This window comes from Chiloscyllium plagiosum, chromosome 13, assembly GCF_004010195.1.
Source record: "Chiloscyllium plagiosum isolate BGI_BamShark_2017 chromosome 13, ASM401019v2, whole genome shotgun sequence".
Classification (NCBI taxonomy): domain Eukaryota; kingdom Metazoa; phylum Chordata; class Chondrichthyes; order Orectolobiformes; family Hemiscylliidae; genus Chiloscyllium; species Chiloscyllium plagiosum.
This window is the reverse complement of record NC_057722.1, coordinates 66,583,209-66,600,113: the sequence shown is the minus strand read 5'-3', so window position 1 is coordinate 66,600,113 and position 16,905 is coordinate 66,583,209. Positions and strand designations below refer to the sequence as shown.

Here is a 16,905-nt window from a genome sequence, read left to right as displayed (position 1 = left end):
CTCTCCACCCTTCAGGCTCTCTGCCTGTATTCCTGATGAAGGGCTTTTGCCCGAAACGTCGATTTTGCCTGTCCTCGGATGCTGCCTGAATTGCTGTGCTGTTCCAGCACCACTGATCCAGAATCTGGTTTCCAGCATCTGCAGTCATTGTTTTTACCTCGTTGATTTTAACCCTACTGCGAATCCTCTTGCAAGGATGCCTGCCTTGAAGACGTTTTCCTCCTCTCTCTACAAGAATCTCAGGGAGTCTCTCCACGCTTCAGGCTCTCTGCTTTTATTCCTGATGAAGGGCTTTTGCCCGAAACGTCGATTTTGCCTGTCCTCGGATGCTGCCTGAATTGCTGTGCTCTTCCAGCACCACTGATCCAGAATCTGGTTTCCAGCATCTGCAGTCATTGTTTTTACCTCGTTGATTTTAACCCTACTGCGAATCCTCTTGCAAGGATGCCTGCCTTGAAGACGTTTTCCTCCTCTCTCTACAAGAATCTCAGGGAGTCTCTCCACGCTTCAGGCTCTCTGCTTTTATTCCTGATGAAGGGCTTTTGCCCGAAACGTCGATTTTGCCTGTCCTCGGATGCTGCCTGAATTGCTGTGCTCTTCCAGCACCACTGATCCAGAATCTGGTTTCCAGCATCTGCAGTCATTGTTTTTACCTCGTTGATTTTAACCCTACTGCGAATCCTCTTGCAAGGATGCCTGCCTTGAAGACGTTTTCCTCCTCTCTCTACAAGAATCTCAGGGAGTCTCTCTCTCATTGCAACTCCCAGGTCATTTCCTCTCTCCATGCTTCAGGCTCTCTGCCTTTATTCCTGATGGAGGGCTTTTGCCCGAAACGTCGATTTTGCCCGTCCTCGGATGGTGCCTGAACTGCTGTGCTGTTCCAGCACCACTGATCCAGAATCTGGTTTCCAGCATCTGCAGTCATTGTTTTTACCTCGTTGATTTTAACCCTACTGCGAATCCTCTTGCAAGGATGCCTGCCTTGAAGACGTTTTCCTCCTCTCTCTACAAGAATCTCAGGGAGTCTCCACGCTTCAGGCTCTCTGCCTTTATTCATGATGGAGGGCTTTTGCCCGAAACGTCGATTTTGCCCGTCCTCGGATGGTGCCTGAACTGCTGTGCTGTTCCAGCACCACTGATCCAGAATCTGGTTTCCAGCATCTGCAGTCATTGTTTTTACCTCGTTGATTTTAACCCTACTGCGAATCCTCTTGCAAGGATGCCTGCCTTGAAGAAGTTTTCCTCCTCTCTCTACAAGAATCTCAGGGAGTCCCTCTCCCACTGCAACTCCCAGGTCATTTCCTCTGCCCTGAAGCTCTTCCTAGTTTCAAACTTCCAGCTCCGCACTGTCCCCTTGACCTGTCCGACCTGCGTAGCTCCTTTTCCACCTATCCACTCCACCCTCTCTTCCCTGACCTATCACCTTCATCTCCTCCACCACTCACCTATTGTACTCTATGCTACTCTCTCCCCACCCCCACCCTCCTCTAGCTTATCTCTCCATGCTTCAGGCTTCTGCCTTTATTCCTGATGAAGGGCTTTTGCCGAAACGTCGATTTTGCTGCTCGTCGGATGCTGCCTGAATTGCTGTGCTCTTCCAGCACCACTGATACAGACAATTGCATAAGGTTTTAAGTGTGCTGTGAAAGCTTAGCAGAATAACCCACGCTGACAACAATTTTACCAAAACGAGCAAATGACATCTGTGATATTCCTTTCAAGTCCAGTCAACGGCAATGACCTTTAACGCTGCAAATATCCACAGACTGCAGTGTGCACTGTAGATAACTTGTTTATGTGACATTTCATCTAACACACATTGATAGACAAACTTACGCTACCTGCCAGCTCGACCTTTCCGCTGCTTGGCATTAGCTTTGCTGACCCATTCCGCTGCCATTGTGCTGATATTGTTTTGAGTGTCGAAGTGAGTTTCTTTTATCTTTCCTCCATCTATCACATGGACCACATCATCTATAGTGATACTGAAAGATTAAAAAAATTCCACCATCTTAAAAATAACCTTGTTTCAGTAACAAAACCGTAGCTACATACTTCAAAATCATCAACAATAAATTCAAACTTGAATATACATATCACGTTATACATCAGTGATTACTTTAACAGCAGAAATGTTGGGGGAATACACAGGTAGCCTTTTGAAAACAGGTTTCCAGTTTGCAGCTTTTCATGTCTCTTACAGAACTATCAGTGCTTTACAGATGCTGGTTGACTTTCAATAGCAGCATTAAAAAGTCAAAAAACAGAAAAAAAATGGGATGACCGAAGTACAGGGGAACCTCGATTATCCGAACGTGATTGGCGGGTACTATTTCGTTCAAATAATCGAATACTCGGTTAATCGATTAAATGCCTTTCCTCTGAGGCTCAGAGTTTTAAAAGTCGGCTCACCGTTCAGGAAACTAGCAGCAGCACAGAGTGCGAGGCACTGCCCTCCGCCCCCAACCCCGTGCAACCCCACCCCCAACCCCGTGCAACATCTACCCATCCTCCAACATCGCCCCCAAGCCCGTACACACCCGCCACCTCTCCAGGGCAGCTGGACTGGACACCAACAAGATTGCTGCGGTTGCCTTTGTGGGATAAGTCTCCAAACAGCGCGCGTGCGCACACACACATTTTTGCTGCGACTTTTTGACAGGTTCCACCTTTGCCCTGTACAGGACAATGTTGGAGAGATTATCTGGGGAAGAGGGGGTTAGGGTACACACCTCTGTATAACTTCAAGGAAAGTGTGGGGAGAGAGAGCGGGAGGTCAGTCATTTGGAGACAGTGCCTGTTTAATCATTGTAAACAAAAGACGTGATCACTGTTGGAAACACGTCTCTGATGTAATGTTTCATCAGGACATTGAGATCTCGCTTGGATAATCCGATTTTTGGATAATTGGTATTCCGATAATAGAGGCTCCTCTGTAATCTGATTTTGGTTTAAGAGCCAGGTCTGTTTTTGGGTCTTTAAAAACTGCGGACTGAAAGGAGAAACAAAACATTTACCACAATGGCTGCGTAATTTTACAGGAATTTGGTAGCTGTTGTGAACTCTCTTTTCATGGCTTTGGATTCCTGCCAAGTGCAGACAATCAGGATCCAAGGAGTTGTTTCCAGGAGTTGATTTAGTTCTTAGCTAACTGAACAAATTTGAGTGGGAAGCAAGACACCGAGACAAGACACACAGAGAAAGGCACAGAAGTGGGTGTAGTTGCTCTCTCCAGCAGCTTAATCATGGAAAACAAATAATTGCTTTTCAGACAGTAATTGTTGCAAGCTATGATTTTCAATTAATAAATCAGATATTTTACAAGTGAATTAATTGCTCTATACTTCTTACAAACTAGTGGAAGCTTACAGAGAAAGACAACTGTACCCAAGGACTTGGACATCCAAAGTATTCAATTGGCCAGCTCCCCATAGATACTATGTGACTTTTTTTCAGGATAGTGTACTTTTTCCAGGTAGGGGAGTCCAAAACTAGAGGGCATAGATTTATGGTGAGGGGAAATGATTTAACAAGGACCTGAGGGGCAACCTTTCAAGCAGAAGGTAGTGCATGAATGAATTGCCAGAGTTAGTGGAAGAGGTGAGTTCAATTACAACATTTAAAAGGCATCTAAGTGGGAACATAAATAGGAAAGGTCTAAAAGGAATATGGGCCAAATGCTGGCAGATGGGGCTAAATCAGTTTAGGATATCTGAATGGCACTGATGAGTTGAACTGAAGGGTCTGTTTCTGTGCTGTATGACTCGATGACTTCATAGGTCATGAGTGTGATGGAATGCTTCGACAATACAAGGAACTTGACACCATCCAGGACAAAGCAGCCTACTTGATTGGCACTCCAAACTCCATATGCTCCCTTCACCACTAATGCACAGTAGCAGCAGCCTGCACCATTTATAAGATGCACTACGTTAAATAACTAAGGTTCCTTCCAGCAATACTTCCAAAACCCATTACGACCTAAAAGGACAAGGGCAGTAGATGCATGGTGTCAGCATTCCATCTAATGTTCTGTCTGTGCAGGTATTTGTGGTGTGTGGGGCAGCGACTTCCGGAACTGGATGTAATGCCACAATCCATGGGTTGACCCCAATCACTGTGGACGGAACTTCAAATAGGTCGGACATGCACTTGGCCACACAGCTGAGAGGAAATGTTGCACGGTGTTATGCCTCACCGAGATAGTGCACTACAAATCAAGCTCCATTACTCCTGGAGTTGTGACAAGGGTTACTGATTCTGAAAAGTTGACAAATTTCTCCAATTCACCTATCTTTTACAGCCACATTGTCTGTACATAAGAATGACTATTTAATACAAATAGATAGATTCTAACTAGAGATAAACAATGATGAGCCTGACACATAACTGTACTAGTTACACTCTAACCCCAAGGTCAATTCTCACTGACCCCAGAGTTTACTGAAATCATTTTTTTTTGGCTTGTCAGGATGCTGCTACGTGATCTTCCTTCCCCAGATACTTTTGCTTGCAGGAGGCAGAAGGCAGCTGTTCAGACTTCTAAAGTCTGTTTAAAACCCACAGCTTACAACTACTTTTGAGGAAAAAACAAACTGGCTTTCTTCAGGCTTGAGGTGTTTTCTACCGCAGAAGGGGTAGCTGTTTCACAGATCCGATGACTTCTGCCTCAAACACACACATCTAAAAGCTGTTCAGTTACCTGGGAGTCAATCAAGTTGTTGGGAGACAGAAGGCCTTTATCATCATCAATAACTGGTTACCACTCCACAGGTTAATCTACTATTTGTTGCAGGCCAAAGATGCATTTGTACATACACCTTGGCTTCATCTTGTCTGAAAAGCCCTTCTTCAGGAATCAAGTTATGCCCGAAACGTCGATTCTCCTGTTCCTTTGATGCTGCCTGACCTGCTGTTTTCCAGCAACACATTTTTAAGTTCTGCCTATGCTTGAACACACAACACTTATGAGTGCCAGTTAACTTCCTTTTTAAAAGTGCAATCTTTCAACCCTCTCAGCTTTTCCCTTTTCAATCCACAATTACAAATGCAGTAAAGTAAAAACATATAGTCTTTACAATGGGAACACCATGACCTGCAAGGTTCTCATTAAGTCACAAACCATTCTAACTTGGAAGTATATGACCATTCCTTCATTGCCACTGGGTCAAATTCCTGGAACTCCCTCTCTAACAGTATCATTAGGCTAAAGACTTACAGTAGTTCACAATGGCAGTTCAAGGACAATTCGATATGAGCAATAAATGCTAGCCTCAGCAGAAAGACTCATCTGATGTATAAATCAAAAAATAGTCTACTATTCCTCCCATTTGGAGACTGACTAAAAATCGAACACTCTCTCAGTCTTGCCAAAGGGAGTGTTAGCTTAGATTTAACGCTCATGGCTTGGAGAAGAGCTTAACTGCACAATGTTAAGCACAGGAAGGCGGATTACTATCTAAATGGAGTTGGGTTAGGTAAAGGGGAAGTACAACGAGATCTAGATGGTCCTGTACATCATGTCAATGAAAGCAAGCATGCAGGTACAGCAGGCAATGAAGAAAGCTAATGGCATGCTGGCCTTCATTACAACAGGAATTGAGTATAGGAGCAAAGAGGTCCTTCTGCAGTTGTACAGGGCCCTGGTGAGACTGCACCTGAAGTATTGCGTGCAGTTATGGTCTCCAAATTTGAGGAAGGACATTCTGGCTATTGAGGGAGTGCAGCGTAGGTTCGCGAGGTCAATTCTTGGAGTGGCGGGACTATCATATGTTGAAAGATTGGAGCGAATGGGTTTATAAACACAAGTTTAGAAGGATGAGAGGGGATCTGATTGAGACATATAAGATTAAAGGATTGGCCACTCTGGAGGCAGGAAGCATGTTTCTACTGATGGGCGAGTCCAGAACCAGAGGACACAGTTTAAAAATAAGGGGTAGGCCATTTAAAACAGAGTTGAGGAGAAACTTCTTCACCCAGAGAGTGGTGGGTGTATGGAAGGCAGTGGAGGCCAAGTCTCTGGATACTTTCAAGAAAGAGATGGATAGAGTTCTTAAAGATAGTGGAATCAAGGGTTACGGGGATAAGGCAGGAACAGGATACTGATTGTGGATGGTCAGCCATGATCATAATGAATGGTGGTGCTCGAAGGGCAGAGTGGCCTACTCCTGCACCTTTTGTCTATTGTTCATTCTTTAGAGGAACTTACGTCAAAATGTTAATCATTTTTTGTTCTCCTTAAATACTAACAGACCTACTGTGTATGACTGCATTTGGATTTTCAGTTGAGATTCGCACACTTAACTTTTTAAATTTCATTTACCAGGTATTGGCGTAAAACAACTGTAATAATTAATTTTAAAAGTCAACAAACAGAGCGTATCCAGTCTGATTACCAGTTTGTACTTTTATAGAGGGAGAAATGGAGAGTGTTAAAACTGTAGATGCACAACTCAAAGGGACTGTGCAAAATTTGTGCATCCACTGCTGCCTTCTTACTATCTCAATTTGGTTCCTTCTCCACTAAGTTACATCTGCATTTCAGGGATTCCAATCAGCTTGCAGAAGAATCAAATGGAAGCACAAACTGATAGCGTTAGTTTAAAAGACTGGGGGTTGGTGCATGTGGAGTACAACACCAGTCCAGACTAGCTGAGCTATACCACCTGCTTCTTCCATTGTTCACTCAGTGCAATTCAATTTTCAACTCTGCCACTTCACAATCCGAACACAAGCAAGTTGCCACCAATTGCAGGTTGTCAATTGATTTCCCAAATAAGCTTCCGAGGCTACTAACCAACAGTGAGATAACTTACAAAACTCAATCATCACAAACATATTCATATTCACACGTTTAAAATCAACGGAAATATGGCCAGTGAAATATTCAAAAGAAAAAGAGCCCCTTCTCTGAATACTGTAGTTTCAGTACCGTATAAAACCGTTTAAATTGGCAAATAGCAAATTAATTTAGAGATCTTAAAATGGAAGGTGGTGAGGGAAAAATGAAAGATTTCACACTAATTGATACAGGAGGGCAATATCCCCTGAAGCTTAGGGGTATGATGGAAGTACAGCAGACGGAGTTCTAACCGAAACATAAATGTGCCTACAATTTTCTCATGGTGGCACTTGATTGCAAAACTGGTAAGAGTGGCATTCCTACGTCACAGAACTTTTAATCCTTCTAACTAAAATTCATCTGCTTTGTTTTTAAAATTCTCGATTGAATTCCAGCATCAACAGCCTATTGGGACAGACAGTTATAGATTTACATTATCCTTTGAGTGAAGAAATGTGTCCAGAGAGCATCAGCCGAGCTGCCTGAAACTTAATGCTGACTCTGCTTCTGTCTCCACAGGTACTGTCTGATAGAAAGGTGAGCACCCACCTTGATAATTATACAAATCTTACATAACTATGTATTCTTTGTAGCTGAAAGACAAGTATTCAGATTTGTCAAAATGACAAGTTAGGTAACCAAGGGATATTAAAATCTTTAGTCTTCAACTTTAAGAGTACACTTTATAAAGAGACAGTCAGACAGATGAATGGCTGATGACATTTATGTACAGATCTCTTGATGCAGTTAGCTAGCATGTTGAAATGCCATCCACCAATAATGTATATTATCAAGGATAGAAATCAGTGGTGCCAAAGTGACAGCTCTCTCGGATGAATTGCTTTATTGGCTTCTAAAACCAGAGAACTTTTACTTTTGTGCCAGAGGCACAACTTGGAATGCACCATCTAAAAGAGGGTTGAACAGATTCAATAGTAACTCCTGAAGAAACTGAGATATAGCCCTAAATATAAAAATGTTAGAAGCATTGGAAAGAGAATGGGACAAATCAATGTAATCAAAGAATTGGCAAACAGCTTCCTAATTTGTTGTACCATCCTATGAAGTGAACTCATTAATGGTACATTTTATATACAAATTCATGTATAGCCACTATACTGAACAGTTGGTCTTGCTCATCACCTTAAAGTCAACAACTTATTGCTTCTGATCATTTTTTGATTTAAAAATAAACTTTAGTACCACTAAATTAAAGGACATTTTGATCCTATAAAGGCATCCTTTAATACAGCAATTTTTAAAAATTCGATTAAATTTCCTACAGTATGGAAACAGGCCATTTGACCCAACAAGTCCACACCGACCCTCCGAAGAGTAACACACCCTGACCCATTCCCCTACCCTATAGTTACCCCTGATTAATGCACCTAACACTATGGGAAATTGAGCATGGCCAATTCACCTTGACCTGAATTATGATACCAAATACAAAAATTTCTCTTTTATGCCTCCCATCATTCATGTAAAGATATGAGATTTTAGCTTTGTATTAAAAAAATGAGAGTTTAAAAAAAACTGCCCACACAGAGAAAAGCAATGAGACCTCAGATCTTTAAGTGAGACCAGCAAACAGTAATCAAGATAATGGATGTGAATTTGAAAGAAAAATCTTTTCTTGGAGTATGATGAATTTCAACACAATAGTTTGTCTGAGGTGGCTGATAATGGATTGATGCTGAATATTTGTTTAGAAAAGAAAATCACTTAACATTATATTCCAAAGCTTCTGGTACAAAACTGAAAGACAAAATTTCTAAGGGATGATCCTTTTCGAGCGGGAAACAAAACTCAAGGATCACCGATCCCAATCAAGCTTAGTTAAGAATGCATCAGATATTCTTTGCAAAAAGTGATATTCCATTTGCAACTGCAACAGTGATGCAGAACGATTTGCCGACTGAACTCATTCCTTCTGATGGACAGTATGAGATTTCCCATTAAGTTGAACCAGTTAAATATCTCAAAACAAGGAAAAGAAAATCCAGGATGTGGGAAAAAGACCAGGGAACAAAATGAAAGTAATTCATATGAATCAAAGATCTAGTACTAGTACAACTGCGAGAGCTTAATTCTACATTAAGTGAATCTGAAGACAGACCAAACTACTACATAAAGATGCATATCTAGCAACAAAGAAATTTGCACTTCATTCTCTGTACAGCTTCTCTCGAGACATCCTGCAGTGGTAAAAATCACTGTGCAAGGACATATCTTTCTTTTCACCTGATGTGTACTATAAAGAGCTCATTGAATTCAACATTCAGCAAATAATTCATGAACACATCATTGCTTCAAGATCATGGCATTAAGACAAATTTATTGAGAAACAGTTTAGAGAATTCCAAGAAATTCCCTAAGCTGTAAACCTTATGAAAGTTCCAAGGAATATTTTGGGGAACTCAATAGGGAACAGAGTATTTTTTTGCCCTTCAGTCTGATTACATGGAATTTCAAATGTCTTTTGCAGAAACATCTCCCACTGCCACTGCAACAATGCAAGTTCTATTACCTTGTCTCTGCAATGTTGGTAGCAATTACAATCTTGCGAACTCCCGGAGGTGGCTTCTTGAAAACCTGAGAATATAACCATCCTAAATTATACCGAGTCTCCTGTATATCCAACAGTCAAATCATTATCTGTTGACAGCATGCAATTTAATTGTAAAGCAAAGGGATGAGAAACAGGTTTCAGATGTCTCAGTCAGTCATTTCTTCCAATAATGCATGAAGCCAAAGAGATACACAATTTGCTGGAAAATGAGAGTTGTTGACAATTTCTGCAAAAATAAATGCAACAATATGTGAGTTTAGTTGGCCGACTATTCTTGTTTGGTGTCCAGCATATGCACATTTTACCAAAGTTAAGCTGTCATACAATTGAAAGAAAAGGTTTTGCACATTTAAATAGATGTTTTTAACACAAAGACGTTAGGCTTTGATATCCACACATCTGCAAGAACTGTTGCTTGTTCTTTGCAAAAAGTGATATTCCATTTGCAACTGCAAAAAAAAAACCCACCAATTCGACCGGGACAACACATCTATCCTGGGACAGGTTAAGCAAAGACTTGCCAGAGAATTCCTAGAGGCCTGGCACTCCAACCACAATGCCATAATCAAACACATAGATCTAGATACCATCTATCAACCCCTCAGAAAACGAACAGGAAATGGCATCACCACAAACCCCAGGAACCCCATACAGGACAAACATATAAATAGAAAGCAGGAGACAACAGCTTCGCTTCACTTGGAGGTCACCACTGATGATGTTACCTAGCCAGGTAATGAAATGTCTGGATATCAAACCTACAGCTCAGCGAGCAAACCTACACCCTAAACTGTTGCTTGTAAAATAAAGGAGTTAGATATATTTCGCAGGAAGCTTCAGAAGACTAATCAGCTGAATCTTAAATAGTTCTGTGATCCTTTTTCATTGCTAACATGGGAAGAGAGTGTTACCTCAAATTTTTCTTGCATTGCAAAACTGCTCTTTTCTTTCTGGTTATTTATTAGAGACTAGTTGTTTCTTATGATCACTTCTCTACACAGAGTAACAGGAAGATACTGTTATGATCCCAACTAATGGTAATACTACACAAATCAATAACGTCAGAGTGAAACCTGCCTTAATAGACCATGAGTTTTATTTCTGCTATTTGTTATCATTGTTGTCACTCAACATATTCACAAGAGGCTGCCAATTTATTTTTAACAAAAGAACATAAAAGTTTATGATAAAAAAAAGGAAAAAGTATGTACTATGCTGCATTACACAGGAACTATTTGAAACAGTTCTATCTCAAAGCAGAAAGGTAGCTTCAACCCTTTTATCTTCAGAAGTACAGACACTCAAACTTCAGAAAAGCGCTACTTCATGTTAAAGCTTTTGTCATATTTCTGCATTCACTCAATGCTATCTTCTTTAATTAAGATCATTTCCTGAAACCCTTAACTGCTGAAACAGCTCATTTATCAATTAAAATGGATTCCTTAAATTCTTGGCTTTCACAATCTTCTGCTTCTGAAGTTTTCTTTGAAGCACTTCAGGACATCTTGCCCAGCCCAAACTGTTTCAGAGACTGCTTAACTAACACCCTTACTATTCAGGAAACCTTGCTCTCTGACTCAACCAGTTTCTGTCTGGCTTGTTCTGGACAGTCTTAACTTATTATGTTACAGGACTTCAGTTGCTAGTCAACAGCAGTTTGCTTTTTGATTTTTTAAAAAATTAGTCAGTGAATATTCATTTCTATAGGTTTTAAATATTTTATTTAAATGCATATAATCAAATCTCCAGACACCCCAATACCATTTATAGAAATAATTTAAAACCAAACTTTTAAACAAATAAATCCCCTTATGGTATGCAATATAGAAATATAAATCAAACTTAAAGCTATACATCAATCTTCTACTTCAGACTTCAACTTCTCAAACAATAATACATTAACTCTCCTCAAAAAGCATAGACATCAACCCATATTAAAGATGGCCTTGAACCAATCTTCAATGTCACTGATAGATTTCTATGCTTCCAATTAAAAACAGTGAAGTGAGGCCTTGTGACACAATGTGTAGCATCACTGCCTCTGGGCCTGAAGTCAAGGTTCGAGTTCTGCTCCAGGACTCCATGACCAAAATTACATTCATAATGTGGTCAAATAGACTGACTAACAACCTGCCAATCCTGGCCAATCACATTCATTACATATTCAGAGTAGGAGACATTCCTGGGCAGTTATGTGATGGAAAGAAATCAAAGCCTCATAAACATCACTGCCCACAGTTTCAGGCAACATTATGGATATAAAAGTGCATGTTGCTACATTCGCTGAAGACCAAATGGTTCATTTGGCTGGACAACTAGTGTGCCAATAACGTGAGACTTGATCCCACCTCTGGTAGAGGTAGATTTTGGATCTGCTTCCTCAGTTTACATGTGGTGGAGGCTGTGTCAACATGGCTCAAACTTACCGTTGAGTAAAGATCTCAAAATAAGATGATATTAAAACGCAGTTCAAGCAGCTTATTTCAGTATGGTTTGGAACTAGTTTGCACAGGACGTGAACATTGACATCTAACATATTAGAGAAAAGAATTATTCAGACAGACAGTAGTTAATCAGCATGTTGTCATACAGTCAGAGTCATATAGCATGGAAACAGACCCATCCGACCAACTAATCTGTGTCAAACATAATTCCAAACTAAACATGTCCCATCTGCCTGATCCTTGTCCATGTCCCTCCAAACCTTTTCCAATTCATATACTTATCTAAGTGCATTTTAAACATTGTAATTGTACCCACATCCACCAGGCAGAAAGTTCATTTCATGCTCTGTGCAAAAAAACTGCTATTTTTTAAGATCTCTCTCCACTCATCTTAATAATGTGCCCCCTAGTCTTGAAATCGCCTGTCCTAGGGAAAAGACAACTAGCATTAACCCTATCTTTACTTCATTATTTTGTAAATTTTTAAAGGTTGCCTCTCGAACCTCCTACACTCCAGTGAAAAGAAGTCCGTCTTTCTTTACAATGCAGACCTTCCATACCCAGCAACATCCTGGTTAATCGCTCCTGAGCAGCTTAATAATATCCTTCCCATAACCAGGTGACCAGAATGGGACACAGCTATAGAGTCACTTGCCATGTCGCTCCAATGATTAACTCCAATTAAGAAACCACTTTTTGCAACGCAAAATATTGTTTAACATTAGATGCCAGATTCGACTGTAAGGAACATGGGTTTCTGCAATACTAACAAACTATAACATTGTGTCACCTATTTCATAAGCAGAATACAGAGAAATGGGGTCAATGAGAAGGAATCCTACATTATCCTACGTCAAACAAGCTTTAAGATGCATTACATAATATTTTGCAATAAAAAATGCCAACGAAATTGATTAAAAAGTTACAGCACAGGTTGGGAGTGTTCAACCCATCTAATGAGTGCCAAGTTTTTGAAAGGACTATTTTGAATTAATTCCCCATAGCAGAGGAGAGAAGGTTGACATAAATGGTCAAAATCATAAACTATTTTGATAGAGCAAATAAACAAAAATTTTGTAGTTGAACAGCTCAGTAACGAGATTTAAAAAAAAACAAAAATGCTGTAAGTAATCAGTAGGTCCAGCAGCAAGTATAGGCAGAGAAACAGAATTCACATCTTAGTCCTGACCATAAATCACAGACATCAAACATCAACTGTTTTTCTCTCTCCATTGACGCTGCCGGACATGCTGAATATTTCTAACTTTCTCTGCTTCCATTTTGGATTTTCAGTATCCACAGCTTGGGGGTTAAGTGCCAAGCTTCTCCCTGACAGTGAGTTGTGACAATTTGGAAGGTGTTGCTCAAAGGAACAAGTACATTCAACGAACTTTTGAAAGGAAAATGATCACACACGTGAAGGAATCAAGGTTTACAAGGCCAAGGGAAATGACCAGGAAAGTACAAATAAATAGATAACTCTTTTATAAAATCAACACTGCTATGATGGGCCAGATGGCAGATGAACAAATTATGTTTTTTTCCAGATAACCTCGAACTGTTTGAGCTATAAGGAGGCTGAATAGGCTGGGGCTGTTTTCCCTGGAGCATAGGGCAAGGGGTGACTTTATAGAGATTTATAAAATCAGGAGGGGCAGGGATAGGATAAACAGATAAGGTCTTTTCCCTGGGGTGGTGGAATCCAGAACTAGAGGGCTTAGGTTTAGGATGAGAGGGGAAGATTTAAAATTGACCTGAGGGACAACTTTTTCACGCAGAGGATGGTGCATGTATCGAATGAGCTGCCAGAGGAAGTGGAAATGATGGAGGCTGGTACAATTGCAGCATTTAAAAGGCATTTGGATGGGGATATGAATAGGTAGAGTTTAGAGGAATATGGGCCAGGTGCTGGCAAATCAGGACTAGATTAATTTAGGATATTTGGTCGGCATGGACGAGTTGGTCCAAAGTGTCTGCTTCCGTGCTGAACATCTCTATGACTAGGAAGAAAAGCAACAAAATAGCAGCTTTGATCAGGAAATTAGTCAAAGATGGACAAAATATTCTGCCCAAGATAATTCGGCTATTTGAACCACTTGAAACAATTCTTTAAATGGTGAGGAAATACACATATTGCTTGGTTTAGTAACATCTAATGTGTAGTACCATACCTCTGTCTGATTCACCGAAGGCATGAGAGAGTGGAGAGGAATGATCACGAACCGATCTAGGGGAATAACAGTACAGAATTTAAATCACCTGGAATGACAGAACTTAGTGATCATGCTGCTGAAGCTTTCCATCCTATACTCACCAGGACAGACACATAATAGCAAATTTCAAAAAGGCAACAATATCCATTACAGATAAGAGTCAGGTTGGTTGAGGCACACTCAATGTAAAGGGAGTGTTCCCTCAAAACTGTGGTTTGATTTGCCTTTTTGAATTCAATTTTGGATGGTCAATATGTCGTTGGGGATCGTAGCAGGGAAGACTGACCCTCAAGCTTTTGTTTAACAGATGAGGCACAAGGCCTGAAAAAATTCCTTTCATCTGCAGAGCATCCTAGTTTGTAGTATATTGGTGGTGTACAGGCTTCAAGAAGTCAAGTGGTGAGTTACTCGCTACAGAATTCCTCGTCTCTGATCTGCTCTTGTAGCCACTGTATTAATATGGTTGATCCAATTCAGTTTCTGGTCATTGGTTACCTGCAGAATGTTAATAATCATGGATTCAGCAATGTTAATGACACTGAATGACAACAGGTAGGGGTTAGATTTTCTTGGAGATAAACATTGCCGGATTCTTCTGAGGCAGTAATGTTACTAGCCATTTCTCAACCCAAATCTGGATATTGTCCAGGTCTTCCTGCATTTGGATTTGACTCCACATACTGAAGCAGTCAGTAAATGATATAGCAGCTTCATCAATGAATAGCCCCACCTCTGACCTCATGGTAGAGAGAAAGCAATCCATGAAGCAGCTGAAGATGGTTGGGCTCGGACACAATCCTGAGAAACTCCTGGAGCTAGGATGACTGATCTCTAAGAGCCATCTTCTTGTGTGCTAGCTATGATTCCAACCAAGAGTTTTCCCCAATTCCCATTATTCTAATTTGCTATGGCTCCTTGATATCACATTCACTCAACTGTGGCACTGATGTCAAGGGTACTTGGTCTCATGTTCCCTTTAAAGTTCTGCTCATTTGACCATGTTTGAACCAATGTTATAACAAGATTAGGAGTTCAGTGGTACTGCTAGAAGCCTAACTGAGCATCGGTGAGCGGGTTATTGCTAAGTAAATGCTATACAATAGCACTCAATGACTCTTCCGTCCAAGTACTATGAACATTTAAGGTTTGAGATTCAATGAGCTCCTAACCTTCCTCGCACAGGGAAGTTTTAAAACATAACTTAATCCTGAATGGAGGCTACCCTGCAGCAGGTATGAAGCTCGTCTTGTACTACTCATTTTTGGGGCATCAGGTTGGGTTTTGGTGCTCAATTTAAAAATTATTTTCCTGTGGAGATAAATCAGAAATAGCATTTCATTTGCAGAAAGAACTTAAAACATAACAATTCTCTAAAGATTAACCCTCATCATAAAATGGTATTGCAATCTTGTTACCTGATTTGAACATGGTTTGTGCAGTCAGAAGGTCATTTAAGCTGCTGATATTGTCCCATCCAGGAAGGAAGACTAAAATGGCACCCTCCTGCAAAATAAGTCACCATTCAGGTAAATATGCCATGAGGTTTGCTGCAAACAAAAACAGATGTTGTAAAAATGTTGCCTGACAGATTTTTTTTTAGTAGTCTGTAAGATCTTGGAAATCCCAGCACCTCTATCATGTCAGATCATGAGCAGGGGAAAATATATCACAGTGAATAAATCGAGAAACTACAGCACCTCACTGGTTTATATTCACACCACAAACTACTGGCTTCCAAACAGCAAAAACTCAAACCGTGAAAACAGTGTTAGAATAACTTTGGTATTTTGGTCGCAGTGTTTACGGAATACAATAAATGAAAAGAAAAACCTAAAGATATTGCAGATCATTTGACCTCAATTTATGTTCAACCTTTATCAACTCATATTGTTGCATATTCCCAGATGACAGCAATGAATGTTTGCAAGGTCATGTAGAAAATGGATACTCAAGGAGGCAAACTATTTAGAAGAAGTCAACAGAAAGATCAGAAATATTGAAGAAAAAAAATCTTAAAAATCGACCACTGCCAGTGTAATGTTGCCCTTATCTAGTCACCAGGATTCCCATTCCCACTACTTTTGGAAGTTAAGGGGCAGCTTTTACAATGATAGGGAGTAGAATTATTTCACTTGGATCTCAATCTTCCCGTTGGCCATCTCCAATCAAATAATATTAATACGATAACACAAAAATCCCTCAGCTGTCTTCGGTCTCGTTTGCTAAACACCTCCAGCATTTTGAGCTTTCACCGATTTCTGGCAACTGAAAGTGTACTTGGAGGAGGTCTTCAAACAAATGTGAACATCTTCAATAGGATACTTTAACCCTTGATCAAATAACATTGATGGAGTTTACAGCTGCTTTGTCAGTTATACTAATTATTAGAGTCATAGAGATGTACAGCATGGAAACAGACCCTTCAGTCCAACCTGTCCATGCCGACCAGATATCCCAACCCAATCTCGTCCCACCTGCCAGCACCCAGCCCATATCCCTCCAAACCCTTCCTATTCATATATCCATCCAAATGCCTTTTTTTTAATAGATATTTTTATTAGAAATTTAACATTTTTACAAGTTTACAAAAATAAACAAAACTCTCAAATATAAACATTGATATACAATTAAATCAAATATACAATAGCCAAAATTTAACAAAAGAAAAAAAAATACCGAAAAAGAAAAAAAACAAAACTCAACTATCTACTAATCTAACCTACAACTAACTACTAATCTCTACAACTAACCAGAGTGTATATTTAAGTCTCTTACATGCTCGGAATGTGTTAACATCAGATGTAATAAAAAACGTATTCGTGCGGGATTCCTCTC

The 16,905-nt window shown here is 40.2% G+C and overlaps 1 protein-coding gene across 1 annotated transcript in view; it reads right to left on the bottom strand.

Moving 5' to 3' along the window:
• Positions 1-16,905, bottom strand: part of dhx36 (DEAH (Asp-Glu-Ala-His) box polypeptide 36) — a 126,506-nt gene that overhangs the window by 30,095 nt on the left and 79,506 nt on the right. The window contains exons 12-15 of the mRNA XM_043701658.1: positions 15,486-15,573; positions 14,029-14,084; positions 9,372-9,436; positions 1,842-1,985 (exon numbers count right to left, since the gene is read on the bottom strand). Of these exons, the coding sequence (XP_043557593.1) occupies positions 1,842-1,985; positions 9,372-9,436; positions 14,029-14,084; positions 15,486-15,573 (353 nt within the window). The remainder of the gene's footprint in view (positions 1-1,841; positions 1,986-9,371; positions 9,437-14,028; positions 14,085-15,485; positions 15,574-16,905) is intronic.